This window comes from Triticum urartu, chromosome 7A (assembly GCF_056163025.1).
Source record: "Triticum urartu cultivar PI428250 chromosome 7A, HENAU_Tu73, whole genome shotgun sequence".
Lineage (NCBI taxonomy): Eukaryota > Viridiplantae > Streptophyta > Magnoliopsida > Poales > Poaceae > Triticum > Triticum urartu.
Window position 1 is genome coordinate 424,664,426 of NC_141879.1, and position 23,859 is coordinate 424,688,284.

General features: G+C 47.2%; 1 protein-coding gene across 1 annotated transcript in view; it reads right to left on the reverse strand.

Moving 5' to 3' along the window:
• The window catches only part of LOC147959826 (uncharacterized), a 38,420-nt gene extending 20,724 nt beyond the window's left edge, over positions 1 to 17,696 (reverse strand). Inside the window, exons 1-5 of the mRNA XM_087532937.1 lie at positions 17,544 to 17,696; positions 16,903 to 17,450; positions 16,573 to 16,762; positions 15,925 to 16,389; positions 15,649 to 15,863 (exon numbers count right to left, since the gene is read on the reverse strand). Of these exons, the coding sequence (XP_087389063.1) occupies positions 15,649 to 15,863; positions 15,925 to 16,389; positions 16,573 to 16,762; positions 16,903 to 17,450; positions 17,544 to 17,696 (1,571 nt within the window). The remainder of the gene's footprint in view (positions 1 to 15,648; positions 15,864 to 15,924; positions 16,390 to 16,572; positions 16,763 to 16,902; positions 17,451 to 17,543) is intronic.
• Positions 17,697 to 23,859: the final 6,163 nt, after the last annotated feature.

Here is a 23,859-nt window from a genome sequence, read left to right on the forward strand (position 1 = left end):
TAGATAAACCATTAATTAACAATCTCACATCTGTCATGGATATCACTCACCCAATCCACGTCTACTAGCATAGCATGGCATAGTAAGCAAACGCAGAAGTAACTCCCAAAGGTTTGATAATAAACAGGTAATAGGTACTACCTCATCTACTTCCCATCCCACAATTTAATTAGATCCTAATCATGCAATGTGTGAGGATTGATCTAATGCAATAAAACTGGGTTGTAGAAAAAGGTATGATCAAAGTGTTACTTGCCTTGCTGATGATCCGCGAAACCTAGAGATTCGAAGTAACAGGCGGCGCACTCCGGGTATTCTATCACAGACAAACAACAAGAATACAATAAGTACTCATCTAATGCACAGGTAAAACTCAAATAGAAGATCTGACCAGAAAGTTCAACTTAAGAACCCTGGTTTGCAAAAAGAATCAAATCGAACGAAGCAAAAGAAATCAAACAGCGAAAGAAGACAACTTCGTTCTAGTAATCTGGATCTAAGGCAAATTTTACAGTAGCAAAAAACTTGTTTAAGTTGGTTATTCGGAAAGAAGGTTTCGAGACGAAACTCCAGGCGCTTGAATCGCCTGATTCCGATAAACGAGCGAAAAGTTATACTAAAACGAAAATCGGATCAGAAATCGCGATCAGAAAATAACCGCGAAAAATCCGACGAAAAAGAAAAACGACGAACAGAATTTTTTTATTTATTTATTTTTTAAACGGCGCGGAAGTTGAGGCGGCGGCGAACCTCGGGCGGCGGGCAACTCCCGCGGCGGCGACGGCGGGCGGCGGCGGCTAGGGTTAGGGCGGCGGCTAGGGTTAGGCGGCAGCAGCTGGGCTCTCTCTCTCTCGGACCTCGGGCGGCGGCTTATAAAGCCCCCGGCCAGCGGTGTCCTGGCCGAGTACGGCCCAAAGTCGGTTCCGCGCGTTTTTTTTAAATAATTCCGCTTGGAAGAAAAAATAAAAAAGAAATACTAAACTGACTCCAAAAATCACGAAATAAATTTTTCCGGGTTTCTAAAATCAAGCCCGATAAAGTGAACATTTATCTGGGCCCAAACTTCAACTTTGAAAAACGTGCATTTTTCCTAAAATCAAATAAAATACCGAAAAACTCCGAAATAAAACTTATTTAATTTTTTTTATTAAATCCTCAATATTTATATATTTTGGGAAAGTCATTTTATTCCCTCTCTCATATTTTTGCAATAGAAATAATTGATGATACAATAAATAAAATCAAATGATCCTGTTTACATAATTTGAGAAAACTCAAATATGTAAATAACGAAATCTCCAACTCTCTCCGTGGGTCCTTGAGTTGCTTAGGATTTTCTAGGATCGAAACCAAAAGCAAAATAAAACATGATATGCATGATGACCTAATGTATAACATTCCAAATTGAAAATTTGGGATGTTACATTCCCATGTGTCCTCGGGAATGCTTTCCTTCATATAAGAGTTTGTCTAGGCTTGTCCTTTGCTACAAAAAGGATTGGTCCATCTTGCTGCACCTTATTTACTTATATTACTTGCTATTCGTTACAAATTATCTTATTACAAAACTATCTGTTACCGATAATTTCAGTGCTTGCAGAGAATACCTTACTGAAAACCGCTTATCATTTCCTTCAGCTCCTCGTTGGGTTCGACACTTTTACTTATCGAAAGGACTACGATAGATCCCCTATACTTGTGGGTCATCAAGACTCTTTTCTAGCGCCGTTGCCGGGGAGTGAAGCGCCTTTGGTAGGTGGAATTTGGTAAGGAAAAATTTATATAGTGCTGAAATTTACTGTCACTTGTTACTATGGAACATAATCCTTTGAGGGGCTTGTTCGGGGTATCTTCACCCCGACTAGTAGAGAAAAGAGTTGCTCCTCAACCTACTGAACCCACTGAAAATGTTTACTTTGAAATTCCTTCGGGTATTATAGGGAAACTTCTAGCTAATCCTTTTGCAGGAGATGAAACATTAAATCCTGATTTACACTTAATCTATGTGGATGAAGTTTGTGGATTATTTAAGCTTGCAGGTATGCTCGAGGATGTTATCAAGAAGAAGGTCTTCGGTTTATCTTTGAAGGGAGAGGCATTTACATGGTATAGGCTATGTGATGATATGGGATCATGGGACTGCAAGCGATTGAAATTGGAATTTCATCAGAAGTTTTATCCTATGCATCTTGTTCACAGTGATCGTAATTATATATATAATTTTTGGCCTTGCAAAGGAGAAAGCATCGCGCAAGCTTGGGGGAGGCTTAAGTCGATGTTATATTCATGCCCCAATCATGAGCTCTCAAGGGAAATGATTATTCAAAAATTTTATGCTCAGCTTTCTCTCAGTAATCGCTCCATTCTCGATACTTCTTGTATTGGCTCTTTTATGATGAAGACTATTGAATTCAAATGGGATTTTTTGGAAAGAATTAAACGCAACTTTGAAGATTGGGATCTCGACAAAGGTAAGGAGTCAGGTATAACACCTAAGTTTGATTGTGTTAAATATTTTATGGATACTGATGCTTTCCGTGAATTTAGCACTAAATATGGACTTGACTCTGAGATAGTAGCTTCTTTCTGTGAATCATTTGCTACTCATGTTGATCTCCCTAAGGAGAAGTGGTTTAAATATAATTATCCCATTGAAGTAAAAGTAGTTGCACCTATTAAAGTTGAAGAAAAGACTGTCACTTATAATTATCCTATTGTTCCTACTGCTTATGTTGAGAAACCACCTTTCCCTGTTAGAATAAAGGATCATGCTAAAGCTTCAACTGTAGTCAACAAAAGTAATATTAGGACACACAAACCCCCTGAGCAAACCTAATATTTCTATGGTTAAAGATCTCGTGGCCAATAATATTGATGGGCGTGTTATTTACTTCTGTGATGAGACTGCTAGAATTGCTAGACCTGATACTAAAAATAAACATAGGCCTGTTGTAGGCATGCCTGTTATTTCTGTTAAAATAGGATATCATTGCTATCATGGCTTATGTGATATGGGTGCTAGTGCAAGTGCAATACCTCATTCCTTATACAAAGAAATTATGCATGACATTGCACCTGCTAAGATAGAATATATCGATGTTACCATTAAGCTTGCCAATAAAGATACTATTTCACCAATAGGGATTGTTAGAGATGTTGAAGTCTTGTGTGGGAAGGTTAAATATCCTGTTGATTTTCTTGTTCTTGGTTCCCACAAGATAGCTTTTGTCCCATTATATTTGGTAGACCCTTCTTGAATAGTGTTAATGCTAAGATAGACTGCAATAAGGATATTGTTTCTATTGGTTTAGGGGATATGTCTCATGAGTTTAATTTGCTAAGTTTCGTAGACAACCCCGTGATGAGGAATTGCCTAGTAAAAATGAAATTATTGGTCTTGCTTCTATTGCCGTGCCTCCTACCGATCCTTTCGAACAATATTTGCTAGACCAGGAAAATGATCTCTTCATGAATGAAAGAAGGGAAATAGATGAAGTATTCTTTAAATAAGGACCTAATCTGAAACACAACTTACCTGTTGAAATCCTAGGGGATCCTCCTCCACCCAAGGGTGATCCTGTGTTTGAGCTTAAACCATTACCTGATACTCTTAAATATGCTATCTTGATGAAAATAAGATATATCCTATTATTATTAGTGCTAACCTTTCAGAGAAGGAGGAAGATAAATTATTGAAAACTCTGAAGCAGCACCGTGCTGCTATTGGATATACTCTTGATGATCTTAAGGGCATTAGTCCCACTCTATGTCAATACAAAATAAATTTGGAGAAAGACGCCAAACCAGTTATTGATCACCAATGACGGCTAAATCCTAAGATGAAAGAAGTGGTAAGAACGGAAATATTAAAGCTCCTTTAGGCAGGTATAATTTATCCAGTTGCTGATAGTCAGTGGGTAAGTCATGTCCATTGTGTCCCTAAGAAGGGAGGTATTACTGTTGTCCCTAATGATAAAGATGAATTGATACTGCAAAGAATTATAACAGTTTATAGGATGGTAATTGATTTCCACAAATTAAATAAAGCTACTAAAAAGATCAGTACCCTTTGCCTTTTATTGATCAAATGCTAGAAAGATTATCCAAACATACACACTTTTGCTTTCTAGATGGTTACTCTGGTTTCTCTCAAATACATGTGTCAGCTGAGGATCAAGAAAAGACCACTTTTACTTTCCCTTTCGGTACTTTTGCTTATAGACGTATGCCTTTTCGTTTATGTAATGCACCTGCTACCTTTCAAAGATGCGTGATGGCTATATTCTTTGACTTTTTTGAAAATATTTGTGAGGTATTCATGGATGATTTCTCCGTTTATGGATCCTCTTTTGATGATTGCTTGAGAAACCTTGATTGAGTTTTGCAGAGATGTGAAGAAACTAATGTCGTTTTGAATTGGGAGAAGTGCCACTTTATGGTTAATGAAGGCATTGTCTTGGGGCATAAAATTTCTGAAAGAGGCATTGAAGTTGACAAAGCTAAAGTTGATGCTATTGAAAATATGACGTGTCCTAAGGACATCAAAGGTATAAGAAGTTTTCTGGGTCATGCCGGTTTATATAGGAGGTTCATTAAGGACTTTTGAAAAATTTCTCGGCCTCTGACTAACCTATTACAAAAAGATATTCCTTTTTTCTTTGATGATGATTGTGTAGAAGCATTTGAAATACTTAAGAAAGCTTTGATTTCTGCACCTATTGTTTCGCCACCTGATTGGAATTTACCTTTTGAAATTATGTGTGATGCTAGTGATTATGCTGTAGGTGCAGTTCTAGGGCAAAGAGTTGATAAGATATTAAATGTTATTCAATATGCTAGTAAAACTCTAGACAATGCCTAGAGAAATTGTGCTACTACTGAAAAAGAAATTTTAGCAGTTTTATTTTCATGTGATAAGTCCAGACCTTATATTGTTGATTCTAAAGTAACTATCCACACTGATCATGCTGCTATTAAATATCTTATGGAAAAGAAAGATACTTAACCTAGACTTATTAGATGGGTTCTCCTGCTACGAGAATTTGATTTGCATATCATTGATAGAAAGGGAGCTGATAACCCCGTTGCAGACAACTTGTCTAGGTTAGAGAATGTTCTTGATGACCCACTACCTATTGATGATAGCTTTCCTGGTGAACAATTAGCTGTCACAAATGCTTCTCGTACTGCTCCATGGTATGCTGATTATGCTAATTACATTGTTGCTAAATTTATACCACCTAGTTTCACATACCAGCAAAAGAAAAAGTTTTTCTATGATTTAAGACATTACTTCTGGGATGACCCACATCTTTATAAAGAACGAGTAGATGGTGTTATTAGATGTTGTGTACCTGAGCATGAACAGGAACAGATCCTACGCAAGTGCCACTCCGAAGCTTATGGAGGACACCACGCTGGAGACAGAACTGCACATAAGGTATTGCAATCTGGTTTTTATTGGCCTACTCTCTTCAAGGATGCCCGTAAGTTTGTCTTGTCTTGTGATGAATGTCAAAGAATTGGTATTATTAGTAGACGTCAAGAAATTCCTATGAATTATTCACTTGTTATTGAACCATTTGATGTTTGGGGCTTTGATTATATGGGACCTTTTCCTTCCTCTAATGGGTATACACATATTTTAGTTGCTGTTGATTACATTACGAAGTGGGTAGAAGCTATTCCAACTATTAGTGCTGATCATAACACCTCTATTAAGATGCTTAAATAAGTTATTTTTCCGAGGTTTGGAGTCCCTAGATATTTAATGACTGATGGTGGTTCACATTTTATTCATGGTTCCTTTCGTAAAATGCTTGCTAAGTATGATGTTAATCATATAATTGCATCTCCTTATCACCCGCAGTCTAGTGGTCAAGTTGAATTGAGTAACAGAGAGCTCAAATCAATTTTGCAAAAGACTGTTAATAGATCTAGAAAGAATTGGTCCAAGAAACTTGATGATGCATTATGGGCCTATAGAACTGCATATAAAAACCCTATGGGTATGTCTTCGTATAAAATGGTTTATGGTAAAGCATGTCACTTACCTCTCAAACTAGAAAATAAGGCATATTGGGCTATCAAAGAGCTCAACTATGACTTCAAACTTGACGGTGAAAAGGGGCTATTTGACATTAGCTCACTTGATGAATGGAGAACCCAGGCCTATGAGAATGCCAAACTGTTTATATTGGTGATTATGTATTGCTATACAACTCTCGTTTGAGATTTTTTGCAGGCAAACTCCTCTCTAAATGGGAAGGTCCTTACGTCATCGAGGAGGTCTATCATTCCGGTGCCATAAAAATCAACAACTCCGAAGGCACAAATTCGGGGTGTTGAATGGTCAAAGAATCAAACATTATATCTCAGGTAATCCTATAAATGTTGAAACTAATGTTATTGAAACCGTAACCCCGGAGGAATACATAAAGGACACTTTCCGGAACATTTCAGACTCCGAAAAGGAATAGGTACGTGGTACGGTAAGTAAACCGACTCCAAAACAGTTCTAATGGCAATTTTTTTCCGTTTTGGAATATTTAATAAAATAGGAAAATAAGAAGCAGACCAGAAAGGACACGAGGCTTACACAAGGGCCAGGGCGCGCCCTACCCCCTGGGCACGCCCCCTGCCTCGTGGGCACCTCGTGCGCTCTCCGGACTCCGTTTTCTTGCAAAATACTTCTTTTGGTCGGTAAAAATTCATTATATAATCTCCCGAAGGTTTTGACCATCTTATCACGCAAATATCTCATGTTTTTGTTTCGAGCTGTTTCCTGCCAGGGTTGTCAAGGCCAGGCATCATGTCGTCTCCCTCCTCCTCCAACAATGAGGGCAACGATGCTTGGCTAATGAAAATAGAGCTGAAGAGAGAAGAACCCGGAGAGATCAACAAGGATGATGGGATCAAGAAGGGCATGGGGGATCAAGTCCTGACAGTAGTAGAAGCAGACATCCTTCAACCTCACCACAATCTCTTTACCATAACGGAGATTGAAGCTCTCAAGATGATTGAGTTAGCTCGCATTCAAAACAAGTATCTCACAAGTGAAAATATTTTGTTGAAGGAGCATATCATCGCACTCAAGGGCATTATCCGCAAATTGGAGGATCTCCTACACTCGATGTGCGACTATCCATCATCGCCAACACCTTCTTCGCCAACAAAGAAGAACTGAGCATCGGGTATGGGCACTCCCCTTGGCAACTGCCAAGCTTGGGGGAGTGCCCTGGTATCATATCACCATCACTTTTATATTTACCGTTTTTCTTACTTTGATCCTTTGATAATATCTTGATCTAGTAGAATAAAGTTTTAGTATGATCTAGTTGCGAGTTTTGCTTTATGATTCTTCTATGTAATCGAGTCCATGAGCTATATATGATAAAGATTAGTGTTGAGTCAAGGGCTTGATTATCTTGCTATGACCTTGAGGGAATAAAATAAAAGAGAAAGAATAAAAAGAAATAAAGAGATCATATGGATCTTATGGAGAGTAATGAGCTCACATATAAAGAGTATGATGAATAAAAGTTGTTGAGAGTTGAAAAACATAGTTTTGGTCATCATTGCAATTAATACGAAGTAATAAAGAAAGAGAGGTCTTCACATATAAATATATTATCTTGGACATCTTTTATGATTGTGAGCACTCATTAAAGTATGATATGCTAAAGAGTTGATGTTGGACAAGGAAGACAACGTAATGGGTTATGTTTTATTACATCTGAGATAAATTATATTGTCATGGATCATCCAACGTGTTGAGCTTACCTTTCCCTCTCATGCTAGCCAAGTTGTTTGCACCAAGTAGAAATACAACTTGTGCTTCCAAATATCCCTAAACCCAGTTTTGCCATGAGAGTCCACCATACCTACCTATGGATTGAGTAAGATCCTTCAAGTAATTTGTCATTGGTGCATGCAATAAAAAATTGCCTTCTAAATATGTATGACTTATTAATGTGGAGAAAATAAGCTTTATACGAGATTGTGATATGGAAGAAATAAAAGCGACGGACTGCATAATGAAGGTCCATATCACAGGTGGCAATATAAAGTGATGTTCTTTTGCATTAAGATTTTGTGCATCCAACCATAAAAGCGCATGACAACCTCTGCTTCCCTCTGTGAAGGGCCTATATTTTACTTTTATCTTCTACCTTATATAAGAGTCATGGTGATATTCACCTTTCCTTTTTACATTTTATCCTTTGGCAAGCACAATGTGTTGGAAACATCCAGATACATCTAGCTAATTGGATGTGGGTTTGCATGAACTATTATTGTTGATGTTACCCTTGAGGTAAAAAGTTGGGAGGCAAAACTATAAGCCCCTATCATTCTCTGTGTCCGATTAAAACTCGATACCCATAAGTATTGCCTGAGTGTTAGCAATTGTGAAAGACTAAATGATAGTTGAGTATGTGGACTTGCTGAAAAGCTCTTATATTGACTCCTTCCTATGTTATGATAAATTTCAATTGCCTCAATGACTGAGATTAGAGTTTGTTGGTTCTCAATGAAGTTTATGATTCATACTTGAAATTGTGATTGAATTGTTACTTTAGCATAAGAGATCATATGTTGTTGTTCTAAGAATGATCTTGATGCCCTCATGTCTATATTTTATTTTATCGAAACCTCTATCTCCAAACATGTGGACATATTTTTCGATTTTGGCTTTCGCTTGAGGACAAGAGAGGTCTAAGCTTGGGGGAGTTGATACGTCCATTTTGCATCATACATTTATATTGATATTTATTGCATTATGGGTTGTTATTACACATTATGTCACAATACTTATGCCTATTCTCTTTTATTTTACAAGGTTTACATGAAGAGGGGGAATGCCGACAGCTGGAATTCTGGGCTGGAAAAGGACCAAATATTAGAGACCTATTATGCACAGCTCCAAAAGTCCTGAAACTTCCCGGAAGTTATTTTCAGAATATATAAAAAATACTGAGCAAAGAAAGCACCAGAGGGGGCCACCCACCAGCCACAAGGGTGGGGGCGTGCCCTACCCCCCCTGGGCACGCGCCCTGCCTCGTGGCCCCCCTGGTGGCCTTCTGATGCCCATCTTTGGCTATATGAAGTCTTTCGTCCGAGGAAAAATCATAAGCAAGCTTTCGGGAAGAAACTCCGCTGCCACGAGGTGGAACCTTGGTGGAACCAATCTAGGGCTCCGGCAGAGCTGTTCTGCGGGGGAAACTTCCCTCCGGGAGGGGGAAATCATCACCATCGTCATCACCAACGATCCTCTCATCGGGAGGGGGTTAATATCCATCAACATCTTGTAACACCCATGATGCGGCTATATCTCCCACGTGTCGGAGCACGCCTTAGAGGCATAACCGCATGGTAGGCATGTCGCAAGAGGGGTAATCTTTACACATCCCATGTACTGAAAAAGAAGGGATAAAGAGTCGTATTACAATCTCCACTTCACACAATACATAAATATATCATACATCATCCAGAATACAATCAAGGTCCGACTATAGAACCAAAATAAAGAAAGACAACCCCAAACGCTAGATACCCGATCACCCCAACTGGGCTCCACTACTGATCAACAGGAAATGAAACAAAACAACGATCAAGATTATCATCGAGCTCCCACTTGAGCTTGGTTGCATCACCTACACTGGTATCATCAGCACCTGCAACTGTTTGGAAGTATCTGTGAGTCACGAGGACTCAGCAATCTCACACCCGTGAGATCAAGACTATTTAAGCTTATCGGTAGGAAAGGGGTAATGAGGTGGAGCTGCAGTAAGCACTAAGCATATATGGTGGCTAACTTACGCAAATAAGAGCAAGAAGAGAGGCAACACAGCGGTCGTGAACTAGAAGTGATCAAGAATTGACCCTGAAACTACTTACATTGAAGCATAACACAAGAACCATGTTCACTTCCCAGACTCCGCTGGAAAGAGACCATCACGGCTACACACGCGGTTGATTCATTTTAATTAAGTTAAGTGTCAAGTTCTCTACAACCGGACGTTAACAAATTCCCATCTGCCCATAACCGCGAGCACGGCTTTCAAAAGTTCAAACCCTGCAGGGGTGTCCCAACTTAGCCCATCACAAGCTCTCACGGTCAACGAAGGATATTCCTTCTCCCAGGAAGACCCGATCAGACTCGGAATCCCGGTTACAAGACATTTTGACAATGGTAAAACAAGACCAGCAAGACCGCCCGATGCGCCAACATCCCGATAGGAGCTGCACATATCTCGTTCTCAGGGAAACACCGGATGAGACAAGCTACGAGTAAAACCAGACCTCGAGTTTTCTCGAGGTGGCCCCGCAGGCGGCTCGGTTCGGACCAACACTTAGACAAGCACTGGCCCGGGGGGTTAAAATAAAGATGACCCTTGGGTTGGCCGACCCAAGGGAAGGGTAGTAGGTTGTTTGGCAAATGTAAAACCAAGGTTGGGCCTTGCTGGAGGAGTTTTATTCAAAGCGAACTGTCAAGGGGGTCCCATAACACCCAACCGCGTTAGGGACACAAAATCAAGGAACATAACACCGGTATGACGGAAACTAGGGCGATAAGAGTGGAACAAAACACCAGGCATAAGGCCGAGCCTTCCACCCTTTACCAAGTATATAGATGCATTAAAGTAAATAAGAGATTATAATGATATCCCAACAATATCCATGTTCCAACATGGAACAAGCTTCATCTTCACCTGCAACTAGCAACGCTATAAGAGGGGCTGAGCAAAAGCGGTAACATAGCCAAACAACAGTTTGCTAGGAAGGGTGGGTTAGAGGCTTGACCTGACAATATGGGAGGCATGATATAGCAAGTGGTAGGTAGCGCGGCATAGCAATAGAGCGAACAACTAGCAAGCAAAGATAAAGTGATTTTGAGGGTATGGTCATCTTGCCTGAGGTCCTGCAAGGAAGAAGAACGAGTCCATGAAGAAGACAAATGGACGTAGTCGAACGGATCCTCGCAACCCCGGAACGAAACCGAAGCTAACGGGAGAAGCAACCCGGAAAGAATCAAGCAACATAGTAAACAACCATCACATAAGCATGTCATGATGCACAACCAAGTATGATGCATGTCCGGTTTAATGAGGCATGACATGGAAAAATGCACAAACAACTCTACAAGTTAAGTGGAGCTCAATATGGAACGAGTTGCATATTGACGAAACACAACATGACTTATTTAGTTCTCTCTCGTTTATGTACTCAACAATATTAAATGTTAATAACATGGCAAGAGGTGAAACATAATAAAACTACCTATCTAGGCAAGTTTAAATGAGGCTGGAACAACAAACAACAAGTCCGAAAAATCCTCATATGCATATTACGAATTTGGTACTGTTCTGTCCTAAAGCATATTTTAGAGTTGTTAAACATGCAAGATGAGTGCACCATGTTAAACTAGGCAATTTTCGACCCCATTTACATATAAAGATTATTTAAATCCGTGCTATGGTTAATTAGTTATGAAATAAATCATTTTGACATGGCATCTGAGAAAAATTTAATCAAACATCATTTTAAGCATTTTAAACATGGATGAAAGTTGTATATTATTTATCTACACAAAATTCTGAGCATTTTACATATATAACTTATTTCAAACCGATGCATGGTTATTCAGTTATTAAATGCATGAACGGCAAGGGGTAATCTGTAAATATTCAGTTTTTGGGATAAATGGCAAAATTCGCAGTGCACGAAAAAAAATGCATGGGCCGAAATCTGGCTGGCCCAGCAGCGCATAGGAGAGGGGCTGGGCGCGTCCTCGCCCATGGGCTTCGGCCCGGTCAGAGGACAAGCTGGCAGGCCGCATCTGGGTGAGGGGGCGTGCTGGGCCAACAGGGGAAGCAATGCGGGCCCACCGGATCTGACTGACGTGGTCAACGAAGAAACTGGGCGCTCGTCGTCTCGTTCGTGAAGCAGGGATCGAGCAGGTGGCTGCTTTCGCTCCAGGAAGAAGAACGAGGCGGTGCTGGGACTTGAACAGGCGGCGCAGATGGTCAGGAACGGGCAGCGCCGAGTGGATCTGGACAGAGACAAGGTCTTGGCGATGGCAGGTTGGCGCGAAGACGACGAACGGTGCGGCGGCTTGCTCCGGGCGGTGAGGACCGGAAGGCGGCGGGGAAAGGGACTTGGCGGCGGCTGATCCACGCGTAATCGAGGCAGAGCGGCTAGGCGCTTGTCCTATGACGAGGCCGAGGAGGCAGCATCCATGGCGAGGCTCGGCGAGGATGAAGACGGCGCAGGCGAGGAGCTCATCAAGCGACGGCCTTGTTACAAAGAATAGAGAGAGATAGAGAGAGAGTGAAACGGGTGAGACATAGGGAGCAGCGAGGGAGACAAAGGAAAGAAGCAGGGGCACGAGACAGGGCCTGGAGTCGTCGGGTTGGTCGCCAACGTGAGGAGGCAGGGAGCAGGGGGGCCTCGGTTGTTGCTGCTGTTCACCGCCAATGACTGGATCGGGATGGGCTTGCTCCGGCGAGATGTGTGCAGAGGAGGCGGGGGTCGAGAGGCGCGGGAGGTGACAAGGCAGTGGCAGCTCTCTCGATCCCTTCGGGGAACAAAGTAGGAGGAGGGGGGCTCGCTGGTTGGACCGGGATGGATCCCGAGGAACCAGGTGGAGTGGCGGCGGGGAGGAGGTATGGATGGGACAACCATCCTAGATTCTAGGGTTAGGTTGATTTGGTAGGTGGTCTTATATATATAGCAAGTGGATTTTGATAGGGGCATTTGGTCCCTTCGATTTTAATCGGACGGTCCCGGATAAATAGGCTAGGGCGTACAAACAAAGAAATAAAGACATTTTAGGGATGTTTGGGGATGATCCGGACCCAATGGTCACGTCTGAGCGATTCGGGTTCGGGGCAGCTTTCGAACGCGCGAGGGGTTTGACGAAAGGCCAAAGATAAAGGGGGGTTAGGAGGGGTTTTCGGAACCTCCGATTGCGACCGTTGGTTCCGATCGAGAGGGAGGATAGGTAGGCCTAGGTGGGCTGGTTGTGACTATGTAGATGGCCGAGGGCCGCGGGAGAGAAGAGAGAGAGAGAGACCCGGCAGCAGTTTTCGGAGACCAAAAACATCGGACGACAAGACCGGCTATAATGCCGCTATATGTATCCGTTGGGGCATCAAACAGACTCCGAATGCGATGAAACTTGGCAGGCGGTCTACCAACACTATAATAAGATCGCACGCGAACTTTCATCCCATTCCGAGAAAATTTTCCGGCCACTTATAAAATAATATTTCGGACATGCCACGGGCGCGTGCGAGTGTGGTCGGGCTCAGAACGGACAACAGAAAGAACGGGGAGGCTAGGACGGATGCAAGTTTCGAAAACATGATGATGCAATGCACATGATGACATGGAAAGATGCGACACGCAAGCAAATGACATGGCAATGATAGTGAATAACTAGAAGATACCTGGCGCATCGGTCTCGGGGCGTCACACATCTTCACCAGCACCATCTCATCTCAAACCCTAGTTCATCTCTTGTATCCAATCTTTGTATCCAAACCTCAGATTGGTACCTGTGGGTTGCTAGTTGTGTTGATTACTCCTTGTAGTTGATGCTAGTTGGTTTACTTGGTGGAAGATCATATGTTCAGATCAATTATGCATATTAATACCCCTCTGATTATGAACATGAATATGCTTTGTGAGTAGCTACGTTTGTTCTTGAGGACATGGGAGAAGTCTTGCTATAAGTAGTCATGTGAATTTGGTATTCGTTCGATATTTTGATGAGATGTATGTTGTCTCTCCTCTAGTGGTGTTATGTGAACGTCGACTACATGACACTTCACCATTGTTTGGGCCTAGAGGAAGGCATTGGGAAGTAATAAGTAGATGATGGGTTGCTAGAGCGACAGAAGCTTAAACCCTAGTTTATGTGTTGCTTCGTAAGGGGCTGATTTGGATCCATATGTTTCATGCTATGGTTAGGTTTACCTTAATACTTCTGTTGTAGTTGCGGATGCTTGCAATAGGGGTTAATCATAAGTGGGATGCTTGTCCAAGTAAGGACAGTACTTAAGCACCGGTCCACCCACATATCAAATTATCAAAGTACCGAACGCGAATCATATGAACGTGATGAAAACTAGCTTGACGATAATTCCCATGTGTCCTCGGGTGCGCTTTCCTTCATATAAGAGTTTGTCCAGGCTTGTCCTTTGCTACAAAAAGGATTGGGTTCACAAAACTATCACAAAACTAGCTTGACGATAATTCCCATGTGTCCTCGGGAGCGCTTTCCTTCATATAAGAGTTTGTCCAGGCTTGTCCTTTGCTACAAAAAGGATTGGGTTCACAAAACTTTTATTACTTGCTATTTGTTACAAATTATCTTATCACAAAACTATCTGTTACCGATAATTTCAATGCTTGCAGAGAATACCTTGCTGAAAACCGCTTATCATTTCCTTCTGCTCCTCGTTGGGTTCGACACTCTTACTTATCAAAAGGACTACGATAGATCCCCTATACTTGTGGGTCATCAAAGGTTGCGGTGGTGGAAATAGGGTTTTGTGGTGCTCCTGGATGTTTTCGGGGTATGTCAATATATATAGGAGGAAGAAGTAGGTCGGTGGAGCAATAAGGGGCCCACGAGGGTGGAGGGCGCGCCCAGGGGGGTAGGCGCGCCCCCCTGCCTCGTGGCCTCCTCGATTGTTTCTTAATGTCCACTCCCAATCCCCTGGATCACGTTTGTTCCAGAAATAACTCTCCAGAAGGTTTCATTCCGTTTGGATTCCGTTTGATATTCTTTTTCTATGAAACACTAAATATGCAAAAAAAACAGCAATTTGGGCTAGGCCTCCGGTTAATAGGTTAGTCCCAAAATAATGTAGAAGTGTAAAATAAAGCCCATTAACATCCAAAAGAGATAGTAATAGCATGGAACAACCAAAAATTATAGATACGTTAGAGACGTATCAGATACTACTCGCCATTGAAGGCAAGTTCGGGGGCTACTGAGGGAGTCCTGGATTAAGGGGTCCTCGGGTGTCCGGGCTGTGTAATATGGGCCGAACTGATGGGCCATGAAGATACAAGGTAGAAGGCCTCCCTCGATGTCTGGATAGGACTCTCCTTTGCGTGGATGGCAAGATTGGCGTCTGGATGTATAGTTTCCTTCTTCTGTAAACCGACTATGTACAACCCTAGACCCCTCAGGTGTCTATATAAACCAGAGGGGCTAGTCCCTAGAGGCTATCAGAATTCATATAGGCTAGACATCTAGGGTTTAGCCATGACGATCTCGAGGTAACTCTTGTAACCCCTATACTCATCAAAGTCAATCAAGCAGGAAGTAGGGTTTTACCTCCATTAAGAGGGACCGAACCTGGGTAAACATTGTGTCCCCTTTGTCTCCTGTTACCTTCGATCCTCAGAAGCACAGTTCGGGACCCCTACTCGAGATAAGCCAGTTTTGACACCGACAGGGATTACAACCCCTTTTACACATCGGGTTGCGAGTAGTTGTTATTTGTGTGCAGGTGTTGTTTACGTTGTTTTGCTTGGTTCTCCTACTGGTTCGATAACCTTGGTTTCGTATCTGAGGGAAATACCTACCGCCGTTGTGCTGCATCATCCCTTCCTCTTTGGGGAAATACCGACGTAGCTTCAAGCGACATCAGGATGACAACCTCGGCGCCGTACACGAGGAAGAAGGGTGTGAAGCCGGTTGCTCGATTTGGCATGGTCCGGAGACTCCAAACGACGGTCGGCAGTTCCTCGATCCAGCAGCCGGCAGAGCGCTCCAGTGGCTCGACCAGTCGAGGCTTGATGCCGAACAGGATGAGGCCATTTGCTCGCTCCACCTGGACGTTTGACTGCGGATGGGAAACAGACGCTAGGTCCAATCAGATGCCCTGTGTCGCGCAAAAAATGGGCCAAGGTGCCTTTGGCAAAGTTTGTGCCATTGTCGGTGATTATGCTGTGCGGGATGCTGAACCAGACGATGATATCCACGATGAACGTGACAATAGTTGGACCATTCAGCTTCTTGATTGGACTTGCCTCGATCCACTTTGTGAACTTGTCCATGGCAACTAGCAAATTGGTCATGCCGCCTTGTGCTTTCTTGAATGGGCCCACCATATCCAACCCCCATACAACAAACGTCCAATTAAGGGGGATGGTCTTGAGTGTAGAGGCCGGCAGGTGCTGTCTGGAGCTGAAGCGCTGGCACCCCTTGCACTTGCGGACCAACTCCTTGGCATCGTCCAAAGCAATCGGCCAGAAGAAACCATGGTGGAAAGCTTTGGCAACGAGGGATTTGGAGGCAGCATGGTGGCCAAATTCGCCTTGGTGAATATCCCTGAGGATTGATATGCTCTTCTCCGGCTCCACGCAGCGCTGGAAGACACCAGTCACACTGCGCCTGATGAGCTCTCTGTTGACAATTGTGTATGCTGCCGCCCGACGTTGCACCTACCGGGCCAAGATCTCGTCGGCTGGTAGTTCTTGGCTCACCAGAAAATTGAGGATGGGATGTGCCCAAGATGGAGCTTCTCCCACTGTCATGACAACAACCGGTACCAGGGTGGTCGGGTTGGGAGGTGGCGGGTCAGAGCCGGCTGCTGCTTGCTGCGTCACTGAAGTCCCCAGGCCGACTACAGCAGTCCCCAGGCCGAGTTCTGAAGTCCCCGGGACGGATTCCGGTTCTGCAGCCCCGGGCCACTTGCCGAAGTCCTCGGGCCGACTGCTGAAGTCCCTGAGCCGGATCCAACTGCTCCGGGGTCAGCTGGCGTGAAGATGGACTCTAATTCTGGCGAAGGCTTGATAGACGGCTTACGCAGGCACTCAAGGGAGACGCAGGCTGGTATGTCTTTCCGGGTGGAACCAATTCGTGCCAGGGCGTCGGCTTACTCATTACCGGCCCGTGGCACATGGAGGAACTCGCTCCCGTCGAAGTGCCCACTAATCTGCTGGACGAGGAAGCGGTAGCTTGCGATGTTGGCATCCCAGTTGCTAGATGACTGCTGGACCACCAAGTCTGAATTGCCATAGCACAGAATCCGGCGGATGTTGATCGCTTTGGTTAGCCGGAGCCCATGGACGAGCGCCTCGTACTTGGCCATGTTGTTGGAGGCGGCAAAGTGGATCTGCAGTGTGTACTTGAGCTTGTCACCTTTGGGACAGGTGAGGACGATGCCGGCTCCCAGGCCAGTGCGCATCTTTGAGCCATCAAAGTGCATCCACCAATGGGTAGAATCCGGCGCCGGCGGCAGGTACTGGGTCTCGGCCCAGTCGACTAGGAAGTCGACCAGCGCTTGGGACTTGATGGAGGTGCGGGTCTGGTAGAGGATGGTGTGGGGAGCCAGCTCGATGGCCCACTTTTGCCACCCGGCCTGATGCATCTCTATTTCCCATGATCTCGGCAAGGGGGCAGTGCAGACGACCGTGATGGTGTGCTCCTGGAAGTACTACTTCAGCTTCTTGGCGGCAAAGTACACGCCGTAGCACATCTTCTGGTAGTGGGGGTAGTTCTGCTTGGAGGTGGACAGCACCTCGCTCAGGCAGTAGACCAGCCACTGGACCGACTTGGCCTTGCCGTCTTCCGGGCGCTTGACCACAATCACGGTGCTGGCGACCCGGTTGGTACCAGCGATGTTGAGGAACATGGGCTCTTTAGCACCCGCAGCGACCAGATCAGGCGGCATGGACAACATGCGCTTGAGCTAGAGGAAGGCGTCATCCGCCTGGTCGATCCACTCGAAGCATGTGGTCTTCTTCATCAGCTGGTACAAATGGAGGGCCTTCTCGCCCAGCCGGCTGATGAACCGGCTGAGGGATGCTAGGCACCCGGTGAACTTTTGGACATCTGCAGCCAGGTCGACTTCTTCATCCGCTCAATGGCCTTGATCTTCACAGGGTTTTACTCGATCCCGCGCTCAGCAACAAGGAAGCCAAGGAGCTCGCGGCTGGTACTCCGAAGACACACTTCTCTAGGTTGAGCTTGATCTGGCAATGCAAGTTGGCGAAGGTCTCCTTCAGATCCTCCAAAAGGGTGCCGCACTTCTCCGTCTTCACCACAATATCATCCACATAGACGTGGGCATTTCTACCGAGTTGCTTTAAGAGGCACTTCTACATACAACGCTGAAAGGTGGCGCCGACATTCCCATAGCCAAACATCGTGGTGATGTAGCAGAAGGCACCGAATGGTGTGATGAAGGTGGTCTTCAGGTGGCCGGCCGGATCCAGCTTGATCTGGTGGTAGTAGGCGTCCAAGAAGGACAGCAGCTCACAACCGGCCGTGGAGTCGATCACCTGATCTATCCGGGGCAAGGCAAAAGGGTCCTTGGGGCAGGCTTTGTTGAGGCTAGTGTAGCCGATGCACATGCACCACTTGTTGTTCTTCTTCAAAATGACAACTGGGTTGGCAAGCCAGTCCAGGTAGAACACTTCCATGATGAAGTTGGCTGCTAGAAGCCGGGCGATTTCTTCACCAACGATCCTTCTCTTCTCTTTTGATAGGCGGCGGAGGGGTTGCTTGACCGGTTTTGCATTCGATCTCACATGGATCTTGTGCTCAGCAAAAGCCGTCGGAACACCCGGCATGTCCTTGGGGGACCATGCAAAGATGTCCCGATTCTCATAGAGGAAGTCGACGAGCTCGCTTTCCTATTTGCTGTCGAGGTGCGATCCCACGACAGCAAATCTCTCCGGGTGCGCCGGGTCCAAGATGATCTGCTTGGTTTCCTTGGCTAGCTGGAAGGAGCCCTGGGCCTCCGCGTCATTGGGATTGGATGGTATGGCCGGCTGCTCGCTGGCCATGGCCACCACCCGGTCAAGGTGGTGCTTCTCTTCGGTAATGACAAGGGACTCGCCTAGCCGACTGCTGGCAGCAGCGCACGTGAGCAACTTCTGGTAGTCGTCGACAATCATGATGATGCCCTTGGGACCCGGCATCTTCATCTTCAGGTACACGTAGTGCGGTACCGCCATGAACTTGGCCAGAGCAGGTCGGCCCAAGAGCGTGTGGTAGGGGTTGTTCAGGTCAACCACTTCAAACTAGACTGGCTCACGGCGAAAGTGGAGCTTGTCACCGAACAAGACATCAATCTTAATTGTTTCGATTGGAGAGCAGGAAAGGCCGGGGATGATGCCATGGAACACGGTCCGGCTGGGCAGGAGCTGCTTTTCCTTGATGCCTAGCTTCTCCATGGTGTCGCGGTAGAGGATGTTGATGCTGCTTCCGCCATCTACTAGGATTCGAGAGAAGCAGTAGGCCCACCTCTCCGTTGAGAAGGTGGAGTCCAGCACCATTGCGTAAGCACACGGCGAGGGCATCACGGCCGGGTGGTCGTCACGGCTCCAGCTGATGGGCCTCTCGGACTAGTGCATAAATTGGGGGACCTCTGAGGCGATAGCATTCACCTCGCGGTGGTGCTGGTGCCGGCTATGCTTGTTGTCGGCTTCACTGGTGAAGACGACATAGGTGGTGTTGGCGTCGGGGAAATCATCTTGGAGCATGCCAACTGGGTGAGCCGCCGGCTACTGAGGAGGCGGGGCTGCCACGCCGGCTGGAGGAGGCGGCAGGCTCTCACCCTTCACGATTCTGGCGAGCCAGTTGCACTACCAGGTGGTGTGGTTAGACGGCTTAGCACTGCTGTGGAACTTGCACGGGGCATTGAGGGTCTGCTCGATGGAGAAGGCAGGCTACGAGGCACCCTTGTCGCCCTTCTCACGCTTGGGGCTGGGTTGCCCGGCCGGCTGCTAATCCTCGACAATGGCTACTTGCCGGCTTCTAGAACATGTCTTTGCACCGGTTGCTGGGCCTTGCGCTTGTTGTCGTTCGGCTGTTGGCGCCGGTTGGAGTCACCAGGCGGCGTTTGAGGAGCCGGCGGGAGCACCTTCCCGGACGCATCAACCCGGATCTCCGACTTCATGGAGGAGTCGGCGGTGGCGTACTTGTCCGCCATGACCAGGAGCTCATCCAATGTAGCCAGCTCATTGCACAAAAGCTTGTGCTTGAGAGGGTTCCCTCTCTGCACCCAGCGGTGAAGTACTCAATGGACCGCACCTCATGCACCCCTTCGTAGGAGTTATGTAGCTCGGCCCAATGCGGCAAGTAGTCACGGGTGGACTCTGTTGGGCCCTAAACGCACATGGAGAGCTAGCATTGCTTGGGGGCCGCTTGTAGGTGCTTGTGAAGTTGTGGACGAAGATGTTGGCGAAGTCCAACTAGCTGTTGAAGCTGTAGGGTTTGAGGCTGTTCGGCCATGTCCGGGCCGTGCCCTAGAGCATGAGAGGAACATACTTCACGGCAATGCGCTTGTTGCCATTTGCTATGATGACCACCGTAGTGTAGTTGGTCAGCCAGTCCTCCTGCTTCACGGAGCCGGTGTACTTGGGAGTATCTCGAGGGAGCGAGAAACCTTTGGGGAAGGGCTCATCGCAGATGCGCGGGCCGAAGCAGGCCGGGACGACTGTATCCTCCTCCTCGACCGCAGGGACCGGGCTAGGCGGTCGATCTGGTGGCGGTCGTCATTCTCGCCGACTCCTTCATGGGGGCCTAGCCGGCCTCCGAGAGTTCGGTGGTCTATCGGCGCCAGAGAGGCCAGCCTCTCCCTGCGAGGGGGAGGCGGACACTCATCCTGGCAGCGGTCCTCCGCCCTTGGAGGGACCTGCTGGCTGTTGACAACCGTCAGGCGGGTTCGCCAGCTGTGGCTGGCAGCCGGCTCCGGGTTTCGCTGGCCGCCACTTGGTGACCGGGAGGTTGCTCCATGCTCGCGGGGGGGGGGGGTGGTTTCCGGCTTGCTTGCTGGCTTCCACCACGCGATTGCACGCATCTTGCTGCGTGTTTGCGGCGTCGAGCAGCTCCTGGAGGCACAACATTTGGCTGCGCCGCTCGTCGCCCTCCAGGTGCTTGAGTTCTTCTGTCGCCGCCTGGGGCTGCGCGTAGGTTCTGCGCTGGATTGGCATAAATCATGCGTCCGACCACTAGCTTGCTGGCTATGGCCGCGCCGTGTTGGCGAACGGCGCAGGCTCGGCTGGGCTCGCCAGCAGCCGGCCTGCCGCCCGTGATGCGGTCAATCTCGCGCTGGTTGGCCTCAACGTGACGCTTCATGGCCACCATCTTGTTAGTGCTGTCAAGGAGCATGACACGGAACGCCTCCAGGGTCGCCCCATCGGCGTTGGCAGCAATGGGGGTGGCCGGGTCCTGCATAGCCGCTCGCGATGTGTCCTGGGCGGCCCCAACGGAGTCCCTGCTGTGGCCAGTGACCATCACCTCCATGACGACGTCAGCGCAGGCGTCGCAGGCGACAGGAGGGAGCGGGTCGGTGATGAACACCACGTTGCCGGGGAAGGCATCGGTGGAGGCTGCATCAGAGACGTCAAGTGCCTTGAAGAGCTCGGTGAAGGGGTCGACAGAGCCAACGGACTCTGCGTCGGAGGCAGGCTCATCGGAGAGGCTAACCTTGCTGAGGAAGTCGACGAGGCAGCTCGCGGGGCAGGCTGCTCCTGCGCCATGCGGTGCGCTGGCGCAAGCACAAGTGGGTGTGCCAGGCTGGCTGATCAGGCCGACCATGACGTGCTTTCCAGAGAGGAAGAGGGTTCCCGTCCAGAACATGTCTCCGGCCGACGCTGCGTTAGGCCCCACGGTGGGCACCAATTGTCGGGGTATTCTCGCGACAGATGCCAGGGGTGGCTTATCATTGATGGGGCCAAGAGGACGTCATCGGGCCCTGGAAGTGGGAATGGGCGAGATCTTGATCGCACATGAGTCTTATCCAGGTTCAGGGCTCTCCGAGGAGATAACACCCCTAGTCCTGCTCTGCGGGGTGTCTGCATGATGACTATGATCCAATGGGGGCTACAAGCTTGCTCCTTGAGCTGTGTCGCTAGAGAAGGAAGAAGGGCAGAGCTGCTACCTTGCTTTCTGTAGCTATGGTGTGTGTGTGGCATGTGAGCTGAACCCCTTGCATGGGAGAGCCTGGGGTTTTATATAGGCTTACCCCCAGGGGTACAATGGTAATACGGTCGGGTGTAGGACTGTCGGTGTCAAAACCGGCGGATCTCGGGTAGGGGGTCCCGAACTGTGTGTCTAGGCCGGATGTTAACAAGAGGCAGGGGACACGATGTTTTACCCATGTTCGGGCCCTCTTGATGAAGGTAAAACCCTACGTCCTGCTTGATTGATATTGATGATATGGGTAGTACAAGAGTAGATCTACCATGAGATCAGAGAGGCTAAATCCTAGAAGCTAGCCTATGGTATGATTGTTGTTCGTCCTATGAACTAAAACCCTCCGGTCTATATAGACACCGGAGAGGGCTAGGGTTACACAGAGTCGGTTACAATGGTAGGAGATCTACATATCCGTATCGCCAAGCTTGCCTTCCACGCCAAGGAAAGTCCCTTCCGGACACGGGACGAAGTCTTCAATCTTGTATCTTCATAGTCCAGGAGTCCGGCCGAAGGTATAGTCCAGGACTCCCTCAGTAGCCCCCGAACCAGGCTTCAATGATGATGAGTCCGGCGCGCAAATTGTCTTCGGCATTGCAAGGCGGGTTCTCCTCCAAATTCCGTGTACCTGTTGAATAGTGTTCGGTTTCTTGTAAATGTAGTGCTCCTTGGCTTCTACGCCCAATAATGGCCGTTTTCCACATGTCAAACGAATACAAAAAGTCAGGGTGTTGTGTTTTTTTATATTTACACCCCTAGCCGCGTGAATGAGCCGCCTATTTAAGGGGACGAGGATTTAGATCCAAACCACACCTTCTCCCCTCCGCGAGTATTCATCAGAGCGTATCCAACAGAGGTCCATTCCATCATGGCCGGCTGCCGCAGCTCCTCCTCTCGCCCTTCCAGCCCTCAGCCTGGAGATTGGAAGAGGTGCTCCATCCCGCACAGCGAGCTAGTGACGCTCCAGGCCAAGGGATTTCTCCCCCCGGCCTATATGGTCCCAGTTCAAGCTGGACTTGCCACCTACAATGGCGGAGAGCAAGCGGAGAGCGCCCCCAATCCCTCCAAATGAGAGCGGGTATGCCTTGTCCCTTACTTAATAAGAGGGCTCAGATTTCCAATTCATCCGTTTCTCCAGGGGCTCCTGGAGTTCTATGGCCTCCAGCTGCACAACCTCACGCCTGCCTCCATATTGCATATCGCGGGCTTCGTAGCCCTTTGCGAGCTGTTTTTGGGATGCGAGGCTCATTTCGCGCTGTGGAAAAGGCTATTCTGCCTCGTGCCCTATTCTAAGAAGGGGTCAATATATCAAGTGGGCGGAGCTGAAGTGTGGCGCATCGCTGGGACCGGATATCTATCCAGAACCCCAAAGAAGGCGTCCGAGGACTGGCCTTCGGAATGGTTTTATATAGAGGACCTCCCGCTACCAGATCCTGTCCGGATCGGCCTCCCTGAGTTCGACAATGCTCCCCTAAATAAGCACCTAAGCTGGCATCCACGGAGCCCTCAGAGGGAAAGTGACAGGGACGTTCTTTACCTGATGGGCCGGATAAGATTGTTAGCTCATTCTGGACTAACCATGATCGGGGTCATGGCCGCATGCATCATGCGAGGGGTGCAACCACTTCAGTATAGAGGCCGCCCCATGTGGGACTTCAACGGGGAGGACGACGCCACCCGCCACGGCCGTAAGGGGCCGGATTCGGCTGCCGCTCTAATAAAGACCTTGTCCGCTTTGTACAAGGGAGAAGAGGAGGAATTTCTCCGCGTCAACCCACAGGGTGGATTTTCTATGTACAATCCCCCAAGTTGGGTAAGTGGACACTTTTACTTGCCCATCCGTTTTATATTCCCATTGTTAAATATTCAGTCTAACGACTTCAATGCAGGAACTGCGCCAGGCTGTTATA